At 37.2% G+C, this 25,718-nt stretch overlaps 1 protein-coding gene across 1 annotated transcript; it reads left to right on the top strand.

Moving 5' to 3' along the window:
• Nucleotides 1-935: 935 nt before the first annotated feature.
• LOC111866974 (DNA-(apurinic or apyrimidinic site) lyase) lies at nt 936-22,018 on the top strand. The gene is made up of 7 exons (XM_023856371.2): nt 936-1,218; nt 4,230-4,799; nt 7,871-7,997; nt 12,754-12,897; nt 15,536-15,679; nt 17,442-17,622; nt 20,072-22,018. Exons 1-7 carry the CDS (start codon nt 946-948, stop codon nt 20,187-20,189), a joined length of 1,557 nt encoding a protein of 518 aa, XP_023712139.1. The 5' UTR covers nt 936-945; the 3' UTR covers nt 20,190-22,018.
• Nucleotides 22,019-25,718: the final 3,700 nt, after the last annotated feature.

The following is a 25,718-nucleotide window of genomic DNA, read 5'->3' as shown; positions in this document are numbered from 1 at the left end:
CTGCTTGACCGTGTCTCACGGTGTTGTCGCTTGCAGATTTACTTATACTTCTTCAACCCTGAAGATGGGGGCGATACGTTCCTCCGAAACGTCGGTTAACACCACATATACACGGTGCCAAATCCCAGAAGACTGCTTTCTTCAAACAGGGAACTGTAAGTATCCCTAATTCTCTGAAAACCTCTCTACAAGAACTTCTAGGCCTCGTCATTAACACTGCTGTAATTGCTCTGTTCTGAGCCACAAAAACTCTTTTCATTGATGATGAAGAAGAGCCCCAGAAAATAACACAATATTTAAGTTGAGCTTGACAGTAAGCACAATAAGCCATTTTCAACACTTGCCTACATACTATAGGCTGTAGTTTTCTAAGCACAAAGGTTGCAACACTCAACTTATTTATCACATCATCAGAGTATTTTTCCCAGCCCAAATGGTTGTCCGGGCACACACCTAAAAACTTAACATTTACAGAAAATTTAAGTGTTTGATCATTATATATTATATGTAATGGATAGTCCGTGGCCTCAGGGGTCATAAAGTTCATTACATGGTTTTTTTAATGTAGTATTAATTGGTTAGCTTGGAACCATCTATATAAATGTCTCATTACTAAATTAATTTTGTTATTAAGGCTACTAATATCCTGTGAAGATACAATAAAAGTGGTTGGGGGTTGGGGAGGTCGCATAGGATGGTATGGTAGCATTCTATTTTGTTGATCATGCTGTCAGTGCTGGTGGTCAATCCTCATTTAGTTAGGGCACGTCTGCGTAGGGATGGCAGGAATGTCATTTGACGTCACCGCGGCCATGTTGCCCAAATATAACGAACAGTTACCGGGGGGCGGTTGGGTGACTGGTCCAGTGTGGTCCAGCGAACAATATTGAACTAAACGATGCCAACCATTGGAGAAAAAAATACCTTCAAGCGGATGATTAGCACATGGCTATTTTACGCGCGCAGTTGTTGAAGTGGTTCTTTCGTCGTAAAGTAATAGCAGTAGATGAGACAAGTCGTGACTTATTTATTTTTACTCACTTATTCCGGGACATAATATTATTAATACCCCTGAAATTATATTCAGACTGTAATTACTGGGTACTGTACAGAAATTACGCTATATTATTTTGCTGTGCGAGGATATCACTGCCTTACAAACATTGGTTTTCACACTACATGATGGCACCGAAGAGGAAGCAACTTACCGCTACGAAGGTAATGCGTTGGACCAAAAAAGGAGGCCTGAGAAATACTGCCTCTAATAGTAATTATTTGTTTTATGACTACTAATAAGCACTGTACTTTATCAGCAGTAGTTACCTTTTCCTCTGTATTTTATGAACAGGATCAAGTTGCAAGTCTAGATAATGCAGGAAATGTGGTTTTTATATTTAAAGATTAACTGAACGGATCTGAAGTAGGAATGATACAAGTGGTAGGATTCATCCTTAGTGTATGATAAATGCTGCGAATAGGCGAAAGTTCTTGTATTCTCTCTCTGTAACCCACAAGGAGTCACTGATGAACTGGAAAGTGCTATGTGATGTAAAATAAAAAAAAAAAGTCTGATATTAAGTTATGTTGTCAGTGAGTGATGAATGTTGATACTGTATGTTGGTATATTCGGTTAGATGGGTGATTATGCACTTTTGTAGCAGGTATTTGAGTGAGGTGGAATGATCTATCTCTGGCAGATATTTTTAGGTGTACTTTAGTATGTGCCATGAAAATGGGTGCAGCAAGGTCAAACCATAATTGTACAGAGTCCAAACCATTACTGCTGGAGTTGAATGTTTTGTGTAACTCCTTTGTTCAACCTGCAGTAATATTTTCGTTTGTTATATGATGACAAACATTTTGAGAACTCTGGTTTTTAGTTTATTTATTTATTTATGCTGTGAATAACTCAGACTGTGTAGCATCAAATGCTTGGATGACAGGGAGTAATGAATTGGAAAGGATGTGAAAAGAAGTGGTTGTAGTCTGAATTAAGATACTGTCCCAGCAATTGGCTTGAGGGACTGGGAAAAGCCCATGGAAGCCCTCACTCAGTGTATCCATTGTCCTGGCTGAGATTCAAAAGGGATACTTTCCAAATGTACGTCAGAAGCACTGCTGTTCCTCTTAGTTACTATAGGATTCTGACGATGGTGTATAACACACTGATATATTGGGTTTCTGGACTTTATCCATCGTCCTAGTTTTTAAGATAACAAAAACACGACGTTTCGGAAACGGGATCTGTTTCCGTCCTCAGGTGAAGGAAAAGGGGGAACACCTATTCTGTTGGGTCCGTTAGAAAGAGCTAGCCTCAATCACTGGACCTAGGACTTTATCCATCGTCACTAGGACGATGGATAAAGTCCAGAAACCCAATATAACAGAGTTCCTCTGTTTGACATTGCATTCTTTAGTTCTTTGTTGACATAATGGTACCATATTTCCTGTGATTTTTATTGTTTTTAAAAATGAAAATTTTCTTAGCATTTTGAACTGTTATTGACTGCTGCTGTGAATGCAGATTCAGTACTCTTATATGACACATTATTTGCTGTGAAATGTAGCTCAGGGCTCAAATTCTTTTATCCCAAAAGATGCACATTGATGAATATTTTATTTTACAAGAACTTATGTATGTAGTTTTATTTTGATTATGCTCTGTGTCTGGGACCTTGTTATCAGATATAACAAATAGTAGGTCTGTTACCTTTCATAACCAATTCATGTTACTGTTTTACATGAAAATTGTAGTTTTGATCTCACTCACTTCTCGTTTTCACTGTTGCCACTGCTACTGTGGTTAGTTACAGTACCTAGATTTATAATCTTGGCTCAGTAATATTGTCTCAATCACGTTCCACCCTCACCTCCCCCCAGTANGGGAGGAGTTGCAACTCTCCCCGAGACTGCATCCGTTCTGCGGTGGTATGACTCACGGCAAATTGCAGCCGCGGCGCGCACTTGATTGTACGCACTGTATATATATACTTATATGAGCAAAGTAAATAAAGCAAAACAAAGCAGACATCATCATACTGTAAGCATTACGAGTAGAGTCAAAGGGCACTCACAGTGATGCAGACTGTAGTGAATGAAACAAATGTTGTTTACCTGAAATTACTTAATGTAGGATGGTATGCTGTGTAGTGTGGTATATAAGGACCAAGATTTCAGAGGATCAGTTTGTTGGTCCCTCTTTCACTCTGTAGATGATTTTACTTCCATTGAAAAATGTTAAGGTTTATGCATGTCTGTATATGAACTAAGATTTTTTCCTTAGTTTAAAAATTTATAAGCCTAATGTATATCTATACGTGAAATATGTGAAGTAAGTTTCTGTACTTGTATTATGACATATGCTGCATACTTTGGTTTGACCCATAGAAGGATCTGTGGAATGCAAGTAAACTCTCCTCTGCTTTTCTCTCTATCAGACTGCGCTACATTGTATCTAGGAAGACCATTATCTTCATATGCACCATCTCATCCCAGTGTTTGCATTTGGACATGATTTTATGTTTCTCCAAGAAGATTTAAGTTTGTAACAGATTGGTTTATGTTAAGTTAAAAGAGTTGTGTTCACTAACTAATTATAGTTATGTAGCTTGTCAGTAAATTCCCTGCTTCTACAGAACTGGGACCTTCATTACCATTGCCATTGGACTGTATACTGAGCCGGCTTCTGTGACCTTTGCTATATCAATACAGTTTTTTAAATAGGCAAGCATGATTACATGTTTAATTTTGTATGTGGGACATTGAGGGGCAATGCATTCTGTCCAAATATTTATATTTAGTACAGAAAATTCTTACTAGCTATTTTTGCCAACCGCAGATTTTAAGTATCTGTGGTTTTCTCCTTTTATTCAGTTGTATCAAATTATTATATGTACTTGCAGAGTTAAATTTTTGTATAGACAGAAAAGGTCAGTTGTTTCTATGACTAAGCAAATCTTTACACATGCTGTATTATATCAGTGAACTTTTGAAGTACTTTTATTTCTCACTGAGCACATGTAGCAATACAATGTGATCCTGCTCTAGATATCTGAGTGGATCATTTGCCTGGTTTGGGGATGGGGGTCTAGGGTTGTAGTGAGGACAAGGTATTCTTACAGTCATTTCTAGAAGTGAGGCAGAATTTTTAATGGTCTGTTTTTGGTTATTCTTTTTTACAGTTTTGGGGTGCATTGAATTTTATACCGGATATGTAACTTCTTTTTCAGGTGTCTTCTGAGGATAGTAAAAGAAAAAATAAGGCTCCAATAAAAAATGATGAAAGTGAAAGTTCTGAAAATGAAAATGAAGAAGTAAAACCTCCAAGCCGTCAAAGTAAAAGAAACAGGAATAAAGTTATAACTTACAAAGATGAAGATCTTTCAGAGGATGAAGCATATCCAAAGAGAGGAGGAAAGAATGTTAAGGAAGCAAAGAATGATGATTCAGATGTGTCAAATGAAGCTAATGAAGACCACTCTGGAGGTGAATTCAAAGCAAAAGCAAAAAATCAGTCTGTTAGTAAGAAAAAATCCAGAGCCACCGACATTGACAATGAACAAGATGCTGATGGAAGTCTTTCAGAAGAAGAATCTAAAACAAAAAACTCAAAACCAAAAGAAAAGAAAGCTGTACCACCTCCAGCTAAGAAGCCCAAGGTTGATAAACCACCTTTAAATAAAACACAGAGTGATTATGAATCTCTTGACTTTTCTAGCAACAGGACAACTTCTGATGGTAAACTTTGGAACTTGAAAATTTCTTCTTGGAATGTTGGTGGACTGAAAGCATGGGTGAAGGTGAGATTTTTCAGATTACTTTTGTATCTTGGATCTTGTATCTTTATTTTCATTTCCATAAATCCTTACTGGCTACCAAAGCCATTGGATATAGAACATGTCACAATTTACATATATTAGTTCTGAGAACAGAAACTAGTCCTCTTGAAGCCACATTCATGAAAGGAACCATAATTATTCAATCGGTAATTTAACCAACGTGTACGATTCAACTAGACATTAACCCGTTGCCGTGGTTCGTCGTGTCTGTTTTGTCAGGGATTTAAATCGTCTGGGGGGGTTCGTCGTGTATGGTTCGTCCAGCTGCACACCTATGTTATAACGCCCATAATAATTGATGGTTTTGCTGTAGATTGTTAGATTTTTCGCTGGCCTGTTGTCACAAGAACAGAGTATACTAAGCCAACGAGTTTAGCTGAGATAAGTCGTCGTTACATATGCCTGTCTTGCAGCAAATTCGTGTTGCTTCTTGTAGCGGTTTCGTCACTCAATGGCGTATTTGCTTTGCTTGTGAAGTAATAAACACCAGAGAGGTGATGTGTGCTGTTGTATATAATATCATATTGCCCTGAGCTGGCCACACACATTCCATTGGAATTCTTAGAAGAGGGTTGTCCAAAATGTTATTCTCGTAAAATCGATTGCTTTCGCACAGTACATAGCACCCATTTCTTAGAAATACGCCACAATTTAAGGCAGAACACTGTGGTCACCCCCTGAGACGATACGGATGTGTGTGGGGGAGGGAAAAGTACCCATTATCGCTCCAGTTGACGCCATTTTATCGTACTGACCTTGGTGGTCGTTTCGAGAGCCAGCTCTGTGTTTAGACTAATGCTTCAAGGCGTCACCTGCTTACATAGCCGAGATACCGGGTGCTCATATTATAAGGCAAGGTTATAAAACCAACTTTTAAGATCATTTTAGTGAAAGTTTCATCCTTCAAGGCGTACCATTCTCTGCTCAAATACTAAATAACATGCTTCCATTGAAGATATAAAGGGGGTTCATATTATAAGGTAAGGTTATAAAACCACCTTTTAAGATCATTTTAGTGAAAGTTTCATGTTCCTATCTCATAGATTTTAAGAACAATGATGAATAAATAATTTTCGAGCAAAATTTAAATGGCCGGCTGAATATATTACCGCAGGAGCCGCGGCCGCGGAATTTAAATGACCACGTCAAAAGGTTAATACTTTATTAAGCTCATTCCCTAAAAATATATGCACAGATATCAATTGAAAGTCTTTTATACAATATACCATATAAAGAGCACTATAAAAGTTTATTTCATTTTGTATTTAAAATACTTGTCCAGTGTCTAAAATGAATGGGAATGCAAGAATCAAGTTACTAGGAATCAGATACATTCTTGTAAAGCAAATGGATCAGAGTGAAGAAACCATCACAAAACTGTACAGGTGTTACAGGAGTCAGGACTGAAAATCATTTATGGTATTCTGGAGAATAGAAGTAGTCTTTATTCATCAGGATAGTATGTGCATATGTACCATAGTGCATAATAGAAATGGAATTGACATATATTGAAGAGATATATTTCCTCATATAATTTATTTATAAGTACGATATTCTAAATGGAAGAATATCGTACTTATAAATAGTCTTAGAGAGATAGGATAAGGTGGTATGGACTGGATTGATCTGGCTCAGAATTAGGACCAGTGGAGGGCTCTTGTGAACATGATAATACACCTTCGGGTTCCATAAAATGTTGGGAAATTCTTGAGATGGTGGTTTCTCAAGAAGGGCTCATCTCCATGTAGTTAGATAAACTGAATAAGAAAACTGGGAAATTCTGTTCATTTCATTTAACCCTGGTGTTATCATCGTGAATGGTGGTGATGCAGCGGTGTCAGAAGCCTATGATCTAATTCACTTTTGCCACAGTACAATGGTTACTGTGTAAGTGAAGCATGTACAATTTATTATTTCCAGGTAACCATGAATGGATTGTCTGGCTTGATGCTTATCGTTTGCATTCTTAGATGTGTTCACAGTCAGTCAGTGCCAGTCAGTGGAGCTTTAAAGCCAACCGTTACGTACTTTGATACTGAGAAACAGAGCATTAAGATCAAACCTGGCTCTGCTTTGGAATGACAGTCTAAGCAAGCTAATCAAGTCAGATTAAAATGATGGAATTTGTCGTAACAGTGAATCACTACTGATAGGTGACAGCTTCCTTTGCCATGTTCCTGCCATGGCACATCTCCAGTTGACTGGCATGTAGTATCACTACCAGTATTGAACTGATTTCCAGAAAGAAAATTGGCTGAAAATTCCAACATCATCTTGTTCCATTTTGACAAGATGTTGGTTTTCTTAGCCCAGCTCTCTGTTGGTTGGTCTGTTCCTGTACTTTTCACATTGTTGACGTAATTCCGTTATCCAAAAACTGAATGTAATATCTGCATGGCAGTGGAGTACACAGAATTGGGTATTTTCTGCAAGAGGTATCTGTCAATTCAGTCAGGTTTTGAGAGACTATTGACAGAAGTATGCTCTTGTTTGTGTGGGATGAAAATATGCAACAGTTTAAGAATGTCCTTAGAAAAATGGTTGTAATGAAAGAAACGGATTTTGAAGGCTTTTTATATTTAATTTTAATTAAGGAGATATTTTTCAAAGTCAAACACACTCTTAACTAACTATGGGAAATGCATGGAGCATAGTCCTTGAGAAGCTGGTAGTTGCTGACTCATGGAATAAATTGTCTTCTTTTATGAAACCCTAAGGTTCACTATCATGCTTGTAAGAGCTTGGGAGGATCTGTTTTCAGTTTATGGTCCACTGTTTGAGAAACACTACTTTGAAGTTCTGTTCTTGAAGGAATTTATAAAACTTTGGAATAAGTGTTTACTACTTAAGGAAGGTTTTGCTTGGAAGGAGTGAGTAAAATCCCAGAAGGATCACTGATAATTGATCAGTCCAAGAACCTTTCAAACGAGAATAATGTACATTATTGTGGACCAAATTTGGTCATTGTTCTCACTTCAGATGCTTTCTACATTGTACTCAAAGATATGTTGCACACCTTAATTTTTTTCCAGAAAAATGGGATTGATTATTTAAAATATGAAGACCCAGACATATTTTGCCTACAAGAGACCAAATGTTCAGAGAGCAAACTGCCACCCGAAGTAAAGGTGGATGGCTATCACACATATTGGCTTTCAGGTACAGTTTCAAACTTCACAGTGTTAATCATTTTCACTGTAGTATGAACATTTCATATGGTAAAGATGTAATATGAGGTTTCAGTGGCAATAACAATTTTGACTGTGTCCTTCTGACACTTTATAGTTTTATGGCTGGTTATGAGTGTTTCAGAGGAATCTTCTGCTTGGTAGAAATCCTCAAGATGAAGGCAGCAGGTTTCTCCAGAATGTAGTAATGAACTACAAAACTACATGATAACATAACTAAGAAGTCCACAGTCCAATATTGTTATGGTGAAGACACAGTAACAGAGTATGGTCACTTTTCCTCATGAGAGGAACTTCATGGAAATTGATAATGCAGTCTTGGTTTCTGAAATTCTGGCCCTGATCAGTAATAATGTGTCATCATCAACAATATAATTTGAATTATGAAACTGTGTCGTTATCATCATCCTTTGTTGCTTAGGAAGTTGTCTGAGGCAGTAATGCTTCTTACCTGTGTTCAGAGGTGGTCAGGTTGACTGTCAGATGAGCCACAGACTCTCTTGTCAGGTTTTTCATGGCTTTCCTCTCACTCTTCAGGTGAATGCTGGGATTGTACTTCAAATTAGGCCATGGGAAAATCCTTGCACATCCTTTCCAGTTTATGATTTGGTAATCATCCTACCCCAATCTAGAAAACCTGAAATTAAAGGCCATGAGTATTTGTTGTGCTGACCACGCGACACCCTCTATCCGCTAAAGTTGACACTAACTTTGTCAACAAGCAGTGGTCGTTCGGTTGGTATAGTTCGCTTGTGGACTAAAAGCCGTGGAGAATCATCCTACCATTCAGTGCTATGTTTGGAACTGCTTACAGCGTCATTGAATAAACCATAAAAATCATCCCATGTTAAGTGGGTCACTGGTGTGGCACAATATATCCTGTATTGCAAATCAACTAGAGAGTCTTCAGTTGTGGAAAGTATCTGCAAATATATGGAATACACAGCCATGGACAGCCAACAAGGAGCTGACAGCCCCTAACTGTAAAAAAAAAAGTGCTTGTTAAAGAATATTTTGTAAAGCCTCCAGCCTGAAATTGTATTTATAAGGAAATTTGGAACATATTAAATTTGGGGAAATACTTGTTACAATTCAGTTCAGAATTGTTTGACTTTGTATCCGCTATCAGATCAATTAGAGCAGCAGGCTGTGATACTGACAGTTATCTGGTGGTATTGAAAGTTATGGAGAGACTGGCAGCGAATAAACAAACAACACACAGATTTCATATGGAGAGGTTAAATCACAAGAAATTAAATGAGGTAGAGGGTAAGGAGCAGTATTGGGTTGAAGGTTTGAAGGTTGGAAAACATAAGATGGTGACGTGGATATTAATAGAGCCTGGGAAACTCTTAGAATATGAAGTTTTCATGAGGTTATAATGAATTGAAGAAACATAAGCCATGGTTTGACGAAAGATGCTTAGAGTTATTAGATCAAAGGAAAAGAGCCAGATTGCAGCAGTTACAGGATCCAAGCGAAATAAATGGGTATAATCTGAACAATAAGAGACATGAAGTCAACAGGCATGTCAGGAATAAAGAGAAGGAATATCTGAAAGACAATTAATGGGCATGAAACAAACAACAATAACAAGAATTAGAGAGCTGTGTAGTGGAATAAATGAATTTAAGAAGGGTTACATACCTAGAAGTAACTTAGTGAAGGATGAGAATGGTGATCTGCTTTCAGATTCCCACATTTTGAATAGGTGGAGGAACTACTTCTCTCAGTTATTCAATATATATAGGGTAAGTGATGTTAATCAGCTAGAAATACATACAGCTAAGCCATTAGTACTTGATCATAGTCTTTTTGAGGTTGAAATTGCAAAGTCGAAAGATGATACGTGTAAATTTCCATGGAATGATCAAATTCTGGCAGAAGTGTTTCAAGTAGGAGGTGAAGCACAATGGCCTGAAACATGTAAACTCATTGATTCTATTGGGAATAAGGAAGAACTGCCTGATTAGTGGAAGGAGTCTATTATTGTACTGTTTCACAAGACGGGTGATGAAACACTGTAGTAATTGTGGGATATCACTGTTATCAGCTTCTTGTAAAACTTTATCCATTATCCTTCTGTTAAGTCCGTACGTAGACAAAATTATTGGTGATCATCAGTATGGGTTCTGAAATAACAGATAAACTGATCAGATTTTTTGTGTTCCCCAGATACTGGAGGTAAAATGGGAGTACAATGAGGCAGTACATCTGCTATTCATAGACTTCAAGAAAGCCTTATGATTCAGTTAGGAGGGAAGTACTGTACAGTATTCTCACAGAATTTGGGGTACCCATGAGACTGCTTAGACTTATTAAAGTGTGCTGAAATGAAACCTATAGTAAGGTCCATATAGGTAAACATTTGATGAGTTTCCTGTCTGAACCAAGGAGATGCCTTACTGCCATTTCTTTTTTTCAACTTTGCTTCAGAATATGCTAGTAGGAAAGTCAGGAAAGCCAGATGGGACTGAAATTAAAGGGACACATCAGCTGCTGGTATGTGCTGATGAGAATGAGTCTACTGGGAGATAATTTACTGTAGATAACACAAAGAAAAAAACAAATTTTAATTTATGCTAGGAAGAAGGCTAGTCTAGAAGTAAACGCAGGGAGATCTAAGTATATGTTGCTAGCTCATTACAAGAATGCAGGACAACATCATGACAGCTGACAGATTTTTTGAAAATGTGTCATAATTTAATTATTTTGGAATGATTATAACAAAATCAAAACCTGATTGAGGAGGAGATTAAGAGGTGACTGAATTCACGTCATTCAGTCCAGAACCTTCAGTCTTCTCATCTGCTGCCTAAAACTGAAAATATGAGAATAGGCAAAACTGTAATTTTGCCTGTGGTTCTGTATGGATGTGAAACCTGAGCTTTGATTTTAAGGGAGGAATATAGGCTGAAGGTGTTTCAGAGCAGGGTGCTGGGGAGAATATTTGGACCGAAGAGAGATGAGGTGACAGGAGCTTGAAGAGAACTGCATAATGAGAAGTTTCATAACTTGCAATCTTTGCCAAGTATAATTAGAATAATGAAGTCAAGAGGATGAGATGGGTAGGGCATATAGCATGAATGGTGGGGACAAAAAGGAGTGCATATAGGATATTGGTGGGAAAACCAGAAGGAAAGAGACCACTAAAACAAATGTAGGTGGGTGGTTAATATTGAAATGCATGTTAGAGAGATAGAATGGGCTGGTATGGACTGGATTGGTCTGGCTCAGGATAGGGATGAACGGAGGGCTCTTGTGAACACAGTAATTGACCTTTTAGTTTCAAAAAGTATTTGGAAATTCCTCAGTAGCTGCACAACAGGTGGCTTCTGTAGAAGGTCTCACTCAGCTCCATGTAGTTTCTTGGTTGGTTGGTCTGTGATTTTGTCATGTGTTTATTTGGTTTGTCGATCAGTCAGTGGTTTTATCAGAAAGTTCGTAACAGTGCTTGGGCATTAAGAGAAGAACATTGAGAAGCCTGGACAGACAGCAACTAAAACTTATTATTGTACACAGATATCATTTGGAGACACATCAATGAGCCAAGCACAAATTTTTTCACAACTTGGCTCTATTGTTTTTGAGAGGAATGAATGTCCATTGAAAGGGGGCATTCTGGTCACCTGTCAACCAGGAAAAAGGATAATGTGTTAGATCAAGTGTGTGCTCTAGTGGAAAATAACAAATGACTGATAATTTGTGAAATGGCTGAAGAATAACTGAAGATTTTGGAATGAGGCTTCTCTCAGCCAGGCTTTTTATTATGATTGCTGGCGCAGGAACAAAAAGGAAACCATTTATCTGTCAGAATGCTTAAATACAGAGAAATTTATGAAAACATTTTAAAAATATTGTAACATGATGAAACAGGTCTACAGCAGTGATCCCAAACACTAAGAGTAATGATCACAGTGGATATCCAGTTCCTTTAAGAAATCACAAAACATAAACAAGTGCATGGATGAACCAGAGTGATGATTGATTTCTTTAATAATGAATGTGACTTGTGTTGAAAGTATGCCCCACGATAGCAGACTTCAACCAACATTCTTACATATTTGCAACTGTTGATATGCCTTCATGATGTAAATGACTGAAAAAGTGGGAATCCAACAAATGGTAAATTTATCATAATGCTGCAACTACCCGCTCACCCCAGTTTTTAACCAGATACATTGTTAACAAGCTAGACAGCTATCCTACTTACCAGTTAAAGCTCCTTTATTTTTTTAATACCTGAAAATAGAGTATCTTAGCATTTTGAGTCCCATCTCAGTAAATTTTACTGGATCTTGTAGAGCTGAGGCGTTTATGTTCTGAGTCTAGTTTTATCAAGGCTGAAATAGCTGTTGAAAAGGTGTGTATGAACTGCCAGGTATTGCTAAAATTCTGGTATAACTGATCATTTTGAAATCTGTGAACACCATCTCCTATTTGGAAGTGTGGGCTAGATTTAACTGCCTCACTGTAGGGTATGGTAGCTTGTCTTATGAACATCTTAATAAATCTTTGGGCTAAATAAATTTATTGCCCATCTCAGTAACTAACAACTTGTCAAGAAGAACTCTGCTCCGTGAAGTTAGTTGAATAGTACCGCAAAGAATGTGACATATTTGCATATGTGTTATTGCACCATTAGAACTTAAGACTATTTACAAATCATGAATAACATATATATAGATATATGTATAGTGTATGTATTTTTACGCATTCTGATTTAGGAGAAAAGGAAGGTTATGCTGGTGTAGGTCTGTATTCCAAGAAAGAACCTATCAAAGTCACCTATGGCTTGGGAAAAAAGGAATTTGATACTGAAGGTCGTGTCATTACTGTAGAATATGAAAAGTTCTATTTGGTTGCAGCATGTGAGTACAATTTTTTTTATCTACAGATTTAGTTTATAGGGAATTGTGTTGTTATTGTAGGCAGATATTTTATGTAAAGATTAATTTTGCATTGGTAGTATTTGGTGACAGAACTATGTGTTTATGAACTTTATGGTCTATGATGATTTTAAATGAAGTTCTGTATTGTGGCAGTGTAAAGTAAGCCCTTTGTGATTCAGCTTTTAGAAACGGCTATATTGTGAATACACATCTAAAGGGTATNCCCCCCCCCCCCCCAGTTCTAAAAATAAGCAGAAGTGTAGGATTTTCAACTTTGAAATCCAGTATTTTCACAATTCCTTGTTACATGCATGTAGGTTAAAAATGTCATCACACCTCACATCCAGATGGCAGGAAGCAAGATTCAGTTCCTTGTCCCACTTTCATGATATGTAACATAAGTTTAGAAAAAAAATCGTTAGCGAAGTGTTGTGTTAGGGCCACATGCATGATCAGAGGGTTTAAATGCAAGAGGGTGGGCTGAACAAGGCATATTCATAAAAAAATAACCAGCTGCTAATCAAGCTGCAGAAAACAAAAGAATGTTATAACAGCAATAAATATCTGTAATAGAAAATTATGTGGTTGTCTGTTAAGTACTGGAACCCTCATCCCATATATAAACTAGGAATTCCAAGCAGAACTCATTAAGTCCACTTTCCCATTGTATAGCTCTATTACTGTTGTTACTTCATATTATTTTTGTGAAGCACTTGTTGCTTAAATGTGGATTTTGTCTACATTCAATTCCAGATATAATCCCAGAGTTTCATACCATCGCCATGTTTCATACACAATGTATAGATATGTTTATGGTCTGTCTCTACTGCATCTCAAGTGTCTATCAAATATACAGTTCATGACAGTGTTATATGAATACAATTATTGACTCTTTTCTTATTTAAAACAATGTTTCAGAGACTAGGCTCTGCCTCCGTCTTTAGGTAAAAGGCCTACTCAGTTGGGCCCAATTGATAGAGCTAGTCCCTACCAGACAGGGACCAATTTGTATATAGGGACTAACNATAGTCACCGCCGTGAAAGCCTCAAATCTTACATGATGAATAATGTTTAAAGAGTCTGTAATTGTACTCACATGCCTAGTTCATTAGTTATCACCATCAGACTGAAAGCTAAAGCAGATTTCTCCACAGTCCATATGTTATTTTACATTCTACCGAAGATTTCCTTAACAAAAGTTGCATTTTTTTTTAATTTATTACCATACATCATTTCAGGATCAAATTAAATGGCACTAGTATCTCACAAGTTTTTGGTTCCACAATGTTCATGGCACTGATTGCAGGAAGTATTAAATTTGGATGTTGGGATTGTTTCCAGTGGCAGAGCATTCATACCAAGCATTGTGCAAACTGGTCAGCTGGTTCAGTTTGAAAAGGGAGTCACCAACTGCATAACTGTTACAGAAGCATACTTCCTTTCCTTAAGAAAAGAAAGTAGGCTAAAAATGATTATAACTCAGGAACTATTTTGGTTAAGGTGTTCCAGTAAATATTTTCTGAAAGAAAATATTTTATAAATTTTGTAGTGGTGTTTACTGCTTATAGATAAGCCTGTTGAAATGTAAGGGGAATTGTTCCTTTCATATTTCCAGCCTTCACTCACTTTCTTGCTGTCCTTTATAATTTTTATACTGTTTCTCATTCCCCCAGATCTGTTCAAACAAAGAATCATCTTTATAGTTCAGGTAGCACAGTTTTTATCTTAGAGCTGTCACCTTTTATATATGAACTCGACTGAGACCTGCATTGAAAGGAATTTTGAGGGTGCTTGTGGTCTTGGTTAGACTTTATTCATATTCTTTTTGCATTATTGTAATTACCTGCTGATGCTGTATTCTCATTGAGCTCACTTCTGCTAACAGATGAGATCATTTTGATAGAGATACTTTCCAATATGAGCTCCTGTTCAGTGTCCATTTCTAGCCTTCACAATTTGCAGTGTTGTGACAAATTATATTCTGTTGGTAATAATACTGCATACTTCTCATTCCTGATAGTGTAATAAGGCTAGGTAGATTAGTGTCCACCGATGTCTACCCCCATCATTCTCAACAACAAACACATGAGGAAACTTTAATTTATTTTTCATTTATTTTTATACTTTCCCACTATTGTAATAAGTATAGAAGGTCAGTCTGTGTCTATGTTTGGAAATTCTCTATGAGACACGAGAGAAGGCACTTACTTTCATCTTCCTCTTGGCTTATTCAGACACTGCTGTCTTAGAGCTGACAAGACTTTGAGCAAGTGTGAATGGTATATTAGAATGATCACATGGACAAGATCATTGCAGGCTAAGATTAATCCTGTTTGTGCTGATAAATGACTCACAGCAGGAAAGCATATTGGGAATCTGTCTAGAGCAGTGGAGAAAGTTAATAATATAGTTGCTAAAGACTGGCATAAAATGAAGGGTAATTAATCATGCTGTAGTAATATGACATCAGCTGTTTATACCTTGGGTACACTGTCACAACAGTGCAGTTCGTGGCTGAAAAAGGACAAAGGTTAATAAAGCAATTCACAAAGAATCCTACAAAGCAGGTGATACTTTGCAACAGTCATGGTAGTAATTATGTGATTATGTCCAGCAGATGTTCCCAATGCTGGACGAGGACTTGTAACCCTTCCCAAAAGAATGAAGTGGGATCCAGATCTACGTAACTATGTTAAGGAGTTAGATTCAAAGAAACCTGTAATTTTGTGTGGAGACATGAATGTTTCACATCAGCCTAATGGTAGGTATATCATATCTTATCTAGTGGTAATGGAGTCGTGTTTACTCTGTCCCACAAGGTTTGAGAGATGGTAGATCAGATACAAGGGCACTTTTTTGCCATGCCCAGTGTTGGTTGTTTACAGGTGCTTTGACAAGACAAAATATTTCTCTTTGGGCCTGCAGTTCTTACCACTAGGAAGTGCATGTAGCTATCTTATGTGATTCCTTGGATGTGTATAGATCATTTACTACGCATTTCTTTCAGTGAAATGATGCAAAGCATTCGTGTACTGTGAAGAATGACTTGGTTGTGAAGTAAGCCAGCAGCAGAGTTGCTGTGAGTGAAAGTCTTAAAATTAAAAATTTGTCAGATGCTTTTCGGGAGCTGTGATATCTCAGGTTGGTATAGCAACAGGCTGTGGGCTGGATGGCCAAGGTTCGATTCCTGTCAAAGGCAAGAGATTTCTCTCTGCACCACAGCATCTCAGCCCAAGGGTCCACCAAGCCTCCTATCCAGTGGGTAACAGGGACTCCTTCCCCAAGGGTAAAGCAAAAAGGGCATGAGGCTGACCACCTACCTTCAGTTAGTGCTGAGGTTAAGAATGGTGGAACTAGACCTTTACTCCCCGTATTTGGTGGTTAATTAGTTAAGCTCAGGGACTTTACCTTTTACCATTTACAAACGATTTTCAGCTAATTATCTCTTTTTACAACAAATTTCAGTCGTGCTGCATGAGGTTATGAATGCAGAAGTGTTGGTTGTAGGTAGTACAAATTCTGCCAATAGATGAATCTACAAGTAGTCATCTCTCTGACATTGGCCGTCATTATTTTTGTGAATTACCCTGACTGAGAAAGGCTTATTGAAACCTTCATTTTATTTTATTTTTAATTTTTATTTTTTTTATGTTGGGTGTTATGATTTGGTCTCTATGAAGCCCCTAATTTATAGAAAAATAACAGGAAACACATTCTTGTTCATTGTTAATGAATATAATTTTAATTTGTTTATACTTCGTGTATTTGTAAATAAATGTTAATATCTGCTCAGTGTGGGGAAGCATGCCAATTGCGAAACAGCTTGTTGTGCTTGTTATTAAGCAGTGATACTGCTACAGTCAGTTTCGCCAACATGTGATTCAGTTGAAAGTGCATGTCCAGTGGAATATCTGTTAGGAGCAATTAAACAGTGAGTTAACTGGTACACATTAATTTATATCCAGTTGACCTTTTGTTTAGATCTGTTTAGTGCTATTGAATTGCATTAATATAGGAACTAATATTTGAAAAGGAGACCTTTTGCCCCACAATTACTCTGATGGGGAAGGGGCATGTGTGTGTGGCCACATCTCTTAATGGAAAGGGGTAGAAATGAATGTTTACTCAAACTCTCTCACATATTGGGATGAAGTATAACTACCAAGAAAAGTATATTTCTGTTTGTTGAACATGTTTATACATGGCAGTGTGTTCTATTCCTTGAAGTTCCTGTAATTTTCTCCCTTTTGTTTACATGCTTGAATTGCTATTTTTTTTCAGTTAAGGCTGTGATAACTTTTTTTAGACCAGCAGAGTTCCATATAAAAATTAAATTCGCATATGCAAGTTATATAGTTTCTTGGGGTTTAAAATTCTAATCCAGTATATATGTGATTTTTGTAAGTAATCCTTTGCTTGCTTACCTTTGTGTTAAAAGTTGTTTATAGGGAATAAAGTATTTTTGCAAACTCTGGTTTATACCAGTAAGATAGAAATCTAATGCTCTGTAATGCTGTATTCAGATCTTGCAAATCCAAAGACAAACACAAAGAATGCAGGTTTCACCCAAGAAGAACGAGATGGAATGACAGCATTGCTTGAAGAAGGTTTTGTCGATTCCTTCAGGCACTTATACCCTGAAAAAACAGGAGCTTACACATTCTGGACATATATGGGCAATGCTCGTTCCAGAAACACAGGATGGTAAGTTTCACGTGGAATAATTCTGTGGCTTCCTCATACAAATTAATAATATGTAATAATTTGAAGAATGACAAACCAGTTCTCTGTGTGTAGTGATAGTATTAATGCTATCAGAGATGTTTTTGTAGTTGGTTTTTATTCTCTAAAGGTTCAATGAATGCTGCAATGGCCAGGATAATGATGTAATTCTTATGAATGTGAAAAATGAACGCAACCATGTTTTCTGCAATAAATCTAATGTAGTGCTCTACCATGTAAAAATTTTGTGTCAGGATTGCACAACTGTAGAAAAACGAATTTAAATCAGTTTATGTATGGGCCAGTTGGAAGTGAAACCCTATCCAAATTAGCGAAAGTCTGAATTATAGAAGTACTACTGGAAGTGTTTTCAGCGAAGTTATAAACTGGACTTCGCGAGTCTCTTTAGGCAATACAACATTATTTTGAAACTTAAATTGTATGTCATAAAATAAATTGACTTGTCATAAACGTAAAAATATAAGTTTTGACATAAATCTTAAAAACATTTTAGATAGCCTACATACTCAGTATTATTGAGACTGTCTTTTATACAGTTTTTTACTAAATCTTGCTGATCGTGGCAACATGATCATCAAGGTCATAATGTGCAAATAATTGGCCGAATTATTGCAAATTCCAAATTAGTGAGGTTTTGCTGTATTTCTTTTGTGTATTCTACTTCACATAAGTTCCAAATGAGTGTATACTGCTAATTTTCATACATATTGGAACTTCTTGTTGTAGATTTTTATCTTAGTGTTTATTATTGTATGAAGTTGTAGTGAAGATACCAAAGTATGACACCATTCTTGTCAGGAAGACTGTAAGAAGATAACTGATATTATGCTGCCAAATACGACGGGGTACCCAAAAGAAACCGAACTATTTTTTTTTTGTGGGCAGAGCTTTTGTAGTACCGCGTTTTGCCGCTGTGAGTGCATAGAGCTAATATTCCTGAGTCGATAAGCTGACTACCGTTGCTTCAGAAGGTAAGGACTAGTTTCGGCAGAGTTTATAGTGACAACTGTTTTGTGTGAACGTCATTTTTGCAATAGCTGATTTTCGTGCAGCAATGAAATTCTGCTTTTTGCTCGGGAAAAGTGGAACAGAAACTCTTGAAATGTTAAAAGCGGCGGACAAGGATGATACTATGGGGAAAATTCCAGTGTTTGAGTGGTTTTCCCGTTTCAAAAATGGTGAAATGTCAATTGATGACAAACCTCGTTCTGGTTGTCCTTCCACGACCCGAACACATGAAAATGTTGAAAAAATTCGTGAAATCATCAAGGAAGATCGACGACGGATCATTGAAGAAATTGTGGAGCTGTCGGGAGTGACTTGGAGCAGTCGGATGACCGGTTTTTCCATCATGACAATGCCCCAGCTCACACAGCCCTGTCTGTACGACAATTCTTGACCAAAAATGGTATGACCCCTGTTCCTCACCCTCCATACTCACCTGACCTTGCCCCGTGTGACTTTTTTTTGTTTCCTCGAATGAAAAGAGACATGAAAGGAAAGCGTTTTGCTGATGTTGCTGAGGTGAAGGAAAAAATGACGGAGGCATTGTCAAGCACCTCAAAAGATGAATTTAGACAATGTTTTGAAAAATTGAATAAAAGACTAGACAAGTGTATTAGTGTAAGTGTAGACTACTTTGAAGGGGATTGAAGGTTTGTGCTTAAAATTTGAATAAATAAGTTTAAAAAAAATAAGTTCGGTTTCTTTTGGGTACCCCCTCGTATTTGTGGACAGTGTGATTGAACATTTGCAACAGTCCTTAGAGTGACAGTGAAAGTATTAAAGAAAGACAGGTTGCAAATGTGCACATAGATTCTAAAGAGTTTTGACAGTGATATACTCGTACAACATTCAGGATTCCTTGGGTTTTTGGATTATGCCCATCTTCTAGTAATTCTAAAAAATACAGAAGAACACACTATTTTTGAACCTGGATCTGCTTCCATCCTCAGGTGAAGGGGGGGGGACACCTACTCTTTTGGGTCCATTAGAAATAGCTAACTTAAAATACCGGATTGTGAAGTGATTGAGGTTAGCTCTTTTTAACAGACCCAAAAGAGTAGGTTTCTCCCACCCCTCACTTGAGGACGGAGATGGATCCAGTTTCTGAAACAAAGTCCAAAAACTCTTTATTCCTGAGAACAAATGTGCAAGTTTATAAATGTGTTCTTAATATTTAATTTTCAGCCATATGATTTCAAGTTGTCACCTTAGATTTGGGTAAATACAGTTAACAGGCAGCTGACAGACAGTATTGGCTACCCATTATACCAACATATGCCACTTGAAGTAGTGCACTATTGCTGTTTAATATTCATGTTACTTTAACCGTCTGTTAATGTATGATTTTCACAGCTGTTTTTAGTTTTTGTCAAGTTACTTACACTAATATTTGTTTTATTTTCAGGCGTCTGGATTACTTCATCTTGTCACAAAAATTGATCCCAAACTTATGTGACAGTATAATTCGGAGTGGGGTTTATGGAAGTGATCATTGTCCCATCACATTACTTATCAATATTTAAACATTTCTGTATATCCGTGGTTAAAATTTTTAACTTTTCTTTGCAGAATTCTTTATATTCCTCCAGATTTTTTTGGGAAGTATTTTTACTTCTTTTTAGTTTACGTTTTGTGGGCCAGCAGCCGGTAATTTAGTTTTATATATGGAGGACCTGGGAAGATAAAGTTATTAGAAACAAATTGGCTAGTATGTTCCAGACAAGCAAAAATTGTTTAGTGGTTTAATTTATGGTGGTAGTCACATTTCCTTATCCAATGTATTGCATTGGAAACATGAAATTCTAACAGTAAATGTGAGCATTATCATACACTCTGAAGGGAACTTTTTAGTTATCTGAAATTAAAAATGAATATGTATTTATTGTTAGAAACTGCAAGAAATATACACGACATTTAGTAACATTTTCTAAAACCTCAACTCCCCCATGTGTTTTCATGGCATGGTGCTTAATTGGGACTTTTACCTACAGATGGGGTTTGGATTGGTAATTTGATTTATTGGACACTTTACAGATCACACAAAGACTAGTATTGTCAGTTACAGTCCTCACCGCTCTGATCCCTAGCTCATGTCCTCACAGGATGGTAGCCACCTTACACCAACTCCCTACTCTTTTTAACTCTCATCTCAAAACTCCCGCAATGGCAACTGGTCCTCGTTATATAGCTTCGGAACAGGCTGCACAGAAAACACCGTTTCCAACAGTTGTGCCATTGTTGCATGTTACACAGCCATTACCTAGCAATGGTTGTTTCTCTGGCTTCACAGTTATTGCTTCAAGCAAATATGCCATGATATGTATAGTTATATTGTGGGAGAGATATGTCCCATCTATGGCCCCAAACTGTTGGGCACTTAATGGATTCCACTTGCCGGTGCATTTAGGCCGAGGCAAAAAATATACTCACCACAGGTTTTATGTTATGTTAACTCCTGTAGCAAGTGGACAAGTATACTTCTGAAAGCAATTAATTTTCATCTGGTATTTATGTTTAAAGTTCAAGCTTATTTCATCATGGTTAAGCATGTATCTTTACTAGAAGTTTTACAGTACAAGGTTTTACCATTATATTCTCTGCCTTCGTGGTTGATGGGTTGTATACAGCCTATGATAAATAGTGAGACATTTATTTTCTTTTTTTATGTGTTTTACAAATATTTGTAGTATTTTAACTCAACACTTTTAAGAACATAAATAGCTTGTATCTTGATTACCTAAGTTATATTTTAATTCGGATTACTAAAACCTTGAAACATTAATCAGTATGCCAGTGAAACAGGACATCATAGTTTCACTAATTGTTTTTCCATTGCTATAGTACCACATATTGTATTACTAATTGGCTGTTTATTTTGAACACCTGAATTGTGGCAGTCTTTGAACCTGTATGTTGTTCGTCATTATTAAAAATGTTAAAACCATGATGAGAGTACCAGTTATATCCATTTATCAAAGAAGCCATCTCAATCATCTGCAGGGAGAATGGTTAGTGATTGCCTATATTCATCATGAAAACTTTCAAATCATATCCATTTATCAAAGCTATATATTGAGTTTTCTAGGCAGTGGAGCCATGGAAGAACCTTTGTTGGTGAGTCCAGTCATTTCCCAGAGACACATGTAGCTTTCAACTCCTGCAACCATATGTGATCTATTTTGATTTGTTTGTTGGACATCCTGTTGTGTGTATCAATAGTATGTGGTATATCCATCAATAACAACTTTTTATTTTCAGTAATTGATGTTTATTGAAATGTTACTCTGCTACATGTCTTGGTTGTCTAGACCAGTGGTTCTTAACCTTTTTTTTTCTTGTGGCCCCCCACCCCTCATATTGTTTAATTATAATAAATGTAATATTTATAATAAATATTTTATCAACTGCACTTTTATTTATTTTTGTTTATAACCCCCTCATTGGCGTCTCCACCTTATCATGGTGAGGGGGTTTGAGTATGCCAAGGACTCCGAGAGCTATACCAGCGGTAGCGTAGCTACTGGCAGGGCCTCCCTTGCTGGACAGGTCAAAGGGTAGGCATCAGACGAAGAGAGACCAAAAACCAAAAACTGATGCTGAAATTTAGTACAAGAAAGAAGATCACAATTAAGTAGAAACAAGGAGGTAAGTGAGGATGTTAAAAAGGTGACTTCAAGAAGAGGAGGCAATAAGAGGACAGTTAAAGTACATTACATCCCCATTTATGTATGTAAGAGCAGAAAAGTAGAATACCATGGGACAAATCATGGCTGTTGGTGTTGAAAAGAAAGGTTTAGCAGTGTTGAAGATATTTCAGGATATGTGTTGCATGTCTGATGTGAATTCTGAATTAGTAATCATGAAGCATGTGAAAGAAATCGGCAGTTGTGCTGTGAGATGAAAATTCAGCTTTATTGAAGTAAATGGCACTAGAAGAAATAGAGAAAGTGTGATCAAAATGTACCAAATACACAAAAAAGGAAACATCTTGGGGCTAAAATAAGGAAAATACAAAGACATAGAACCTTAGTGAAATTGAAAACATCATCTAATAATGATAAAAATATGCTCTTTTCTTCCTGGAAATAAAAAAATTTTAAGAGGAAGTCATCTTGTATTTTGGCAATTCATTATCTGCTGAATTGTTTATGAAGCAGAAACCTGTAATGAACTGTAGACAGTCTTAGTGGTCACTAAACAGTGAGACAAATATATTTCCAATAGGAGAAAACAGCCAATGCTCAGTGATAGTAGGCCAGTTCAAAAAGCAATGAAATAATAATACTGAAAAGTTCCAACAGAATGAGGTGTAGTGTACTGCAAATCCTTGTCGTTCCTCACAGGTACATATTACTGAAAAGCAATGGGGCAACACTTACATCATTATGGGAAGCTGTAATCAATAACTGTGGGCTTCTAGAAGTTTACGTTTAATCTACAGAGCAGGTAGTCAGAGAGTTTACTATAACATTCTGGCATAAGTTTCATGATCTTAACAGTTCTAGCTAGAGAAACTGATTGTAAGCTTACAAATGGATTAAAGCAGGCAGGTGTGTTACTGGACAAAACCTTATCAGAAGATTGAGTGCTCAGTGAAGAGAAACTGAATGAAGTTGGTGCTGGGCTTGAACATATACTCTTTGGAAACCCTGCAGATGCAGTGCACAGGAGACTAGGGTTTTACATCTTCAGTATGTGTCGCAACCATATGAGGCTGCTAACAGAATGAAATTTTGTAATTCACTCCTTCAGTCTGTGAAAGATACATGTCTCATACAGCAAGGTTATTCACTTACAGTTTGAGGTAGGTAGTGGTGGAGAGAGTGCACTCATCTTAGCATCAGGCTGTGTGATTTATGGAGAACTCATAAGCAAAAAGTTTACAGATGAAACCTGACACAGCTGAACAACTGAAGGGAAATAGCTGAAAGGGAGATTTTCCTGTTTCTCAAGAGCTTCTGTGCATGAATGTAAACTTTTCAATGAGGAGGAATGCATTAAGGACAACAACAGTATTTCCAGCATCTGGTGTAATGTAAGTTTCATTTGTAAAATGTTTTGCTGTATGATTTTTCTGCTTGTCCAAATGTTAGCTGGCCCAACATGATATAAGGATCAGTTGACCCTTCCACCTAAGAAGTTCAAAAGAAGCTCACTGCACATTTTAGGATTTATCTAAATAAAATTAATAAAGCATGGGAACTAACACTAATTTTAATTTGCCATACAAATAAATGGCCATTTTACTAGTGATTATCAGTTTCTTTTGTGGACAAGGCGGAGATGATTCAATCTATATTCAAATGGACCATTTTATAAGATGATACTACTTGTGGGTGCCTCTTAGTATAATTACCCTCCTTAAAACTAGGGGAGAAAACCTTTACAGGATATTGTTGAAGGAAATGTGGGATTTATTTTGGCTTCTCTATGATCATGATTGTAATTGAGTATTGATTTGTATTCAAGAGAGACTATTGTTTATATTGAATAATATCATGTGAATATCAGTTGAAAACAGAGGTGTGTGTTGCAGTACACCCATCTAATAGGACTCAAGTGAATGAGTTATTTTAGGATAGCATCTAAACTGCTGATCTTAAGGTATGAACAGCAAGTAAAAGAGGCATGCAGTAGCATAGTTTGTTGAGGCACTATGCTACAAGCCAGAAGATCACAGGTTTGATTCCCAATTAGATCATTGCATTTTTCAATTTACCTAAGCCTTCCAGCTACACTATGGCCATGGGGTCAACAGCCTCTCATGAAAATTAGAACCAGGAATCTTCCTGGGGGGGATTAAGCCCGGTGCATAAAGCTGAGAACCTCACTACCATCTGCGAGCCGATTATCTAGAAAATGTGGGAGCATTGACAACTCTCAACCCTATGACCCTCCACGGCCTGTTACAGGGATAGGTTTAGCTCTTTTTATGCAGGCTAGGAAGAGTCAGTTAAATTTATTACACTTTTAAGATACTGAAGCTATTTAGACTAGATTTTTATGATAGAAGGTATTCACCTTCAGAAAACTGCCTTTATGGAATTGTAAGCAATAAAAGATCACTATTGTACTATATGCTCTTTTGTCGTCCTTTTTTTCACCAGTCTGTGTAACTGTTTGAAGCAGGGAGTCACACATTCACTTCGCATGCGTTGGATTTCTTTCCTCCTCCTATGGTTTATGACAGAAGACGCGCACATTGTACGCTTTCTGCAAAGACTGCTAGAAACATATTCTGGAAAGGGCCTCTCAGACATTGAGGAATTTCTCCACTTGAGAACATTCCACTCCTGGATGAGTCTTCTTTCTTTACATTCTTGAAAATCTGAAGACCACATATTTCTAATTTTCAGTTACAGTGCATAAGCATTGAACAGTGGTACTTAGGAATGTAAAGTGGCAATTTATTATACCACTTTACAGATTTATGACTCCCCTGAACAGTGCTGAGCAGCATATGAGCCCAATTTACCGCACCCATTTTATTTCTACAGTCCAAAATTTGATGTTCTATTTTCCAGTCATGCTTTCCTGTACTCACAGTTTTAATTGAATGGTTAACACTTTGCGGACTGCACACCCTTTAAAAGGTTTTTCGCTTTTAAACACGGCGGACCGTTCGCGTCTCAACAGGTTTTTAGAACACGATAAGTTGCAACACACTATACATCGCTCTGGCACAACCTACATTGCACACAACTGCCTGCAGATGCGTGATAAGACTCTGGAATGTTTAGTCAGCAGTCAGTAACTTGACTTCGCTGTTTACTTAACCGACTATAAAGGAAATTGCTTTGCCTTCTTCAAGCTGTGTGTATCAGCCAGTAGCTAGTGGGGAGAATGGATCAAGGACAAATTTTCCTCCGATGACCTAGCTGACCTACCTTGTGAGACATGTAGTAATGGATTGTCATTCAGAGAGCGACAGTGACGGGGGACAACAAAGAATTGTGGCCACAGACAGTAAAAGTAACAGGAGCTCCGACGATAATGCAGGTAATATCATTGCGCGTAGTAACATTGCGGGGACAGCAAAAAATCTACACCCT

This window comes from Cryptotermes secundus, unplaced genomic scaffold (assembly GCF_002891405.2).
Source record: "Cryptotermes secundus unplaced genomic scaffold, Csec_1.0 scaffold1224, whole genome shotgun sequence".
In the NCBI taxonomy this organism is placed as follows: Eukaryota; Metazoa; Arthropoda; class Insecta; order Blattodea; family Kalotermitidae; genus Cryptotermes; species Cryptotermes secundus.
This window is presented reverse-complemented; position numbering and strand designations above follow the sequence as displayed.

What these genes read in the sequence shown, in the direction of transcription:
- LOC111866974 (XM_023856371.2), top strand. Translation starts at nt 946, where the DNA reads ATGGCTATTTTACGCGCGCAGTTGTTGAAGTGGTTCTTTCGTCGTAAA. An exon ending in AGCAACTTACCGCTACGAAG is followed by an intron (nt 1,219 to 4,229) that starts GTAATGCGTTGG and finishes CTTCTTTTTCAG; the next exon opens with GTGTCTTCTGAGGATAGTAA. An exon ending in TCACACATATTGGCTTTCAG is followed by an intron (nt 7,998 to 12,753) that starts GTACAGTTTCAA and finishes ATTCTGATTTAG; the next exon opens with GAGAAAAGGAAGGTTATGCT.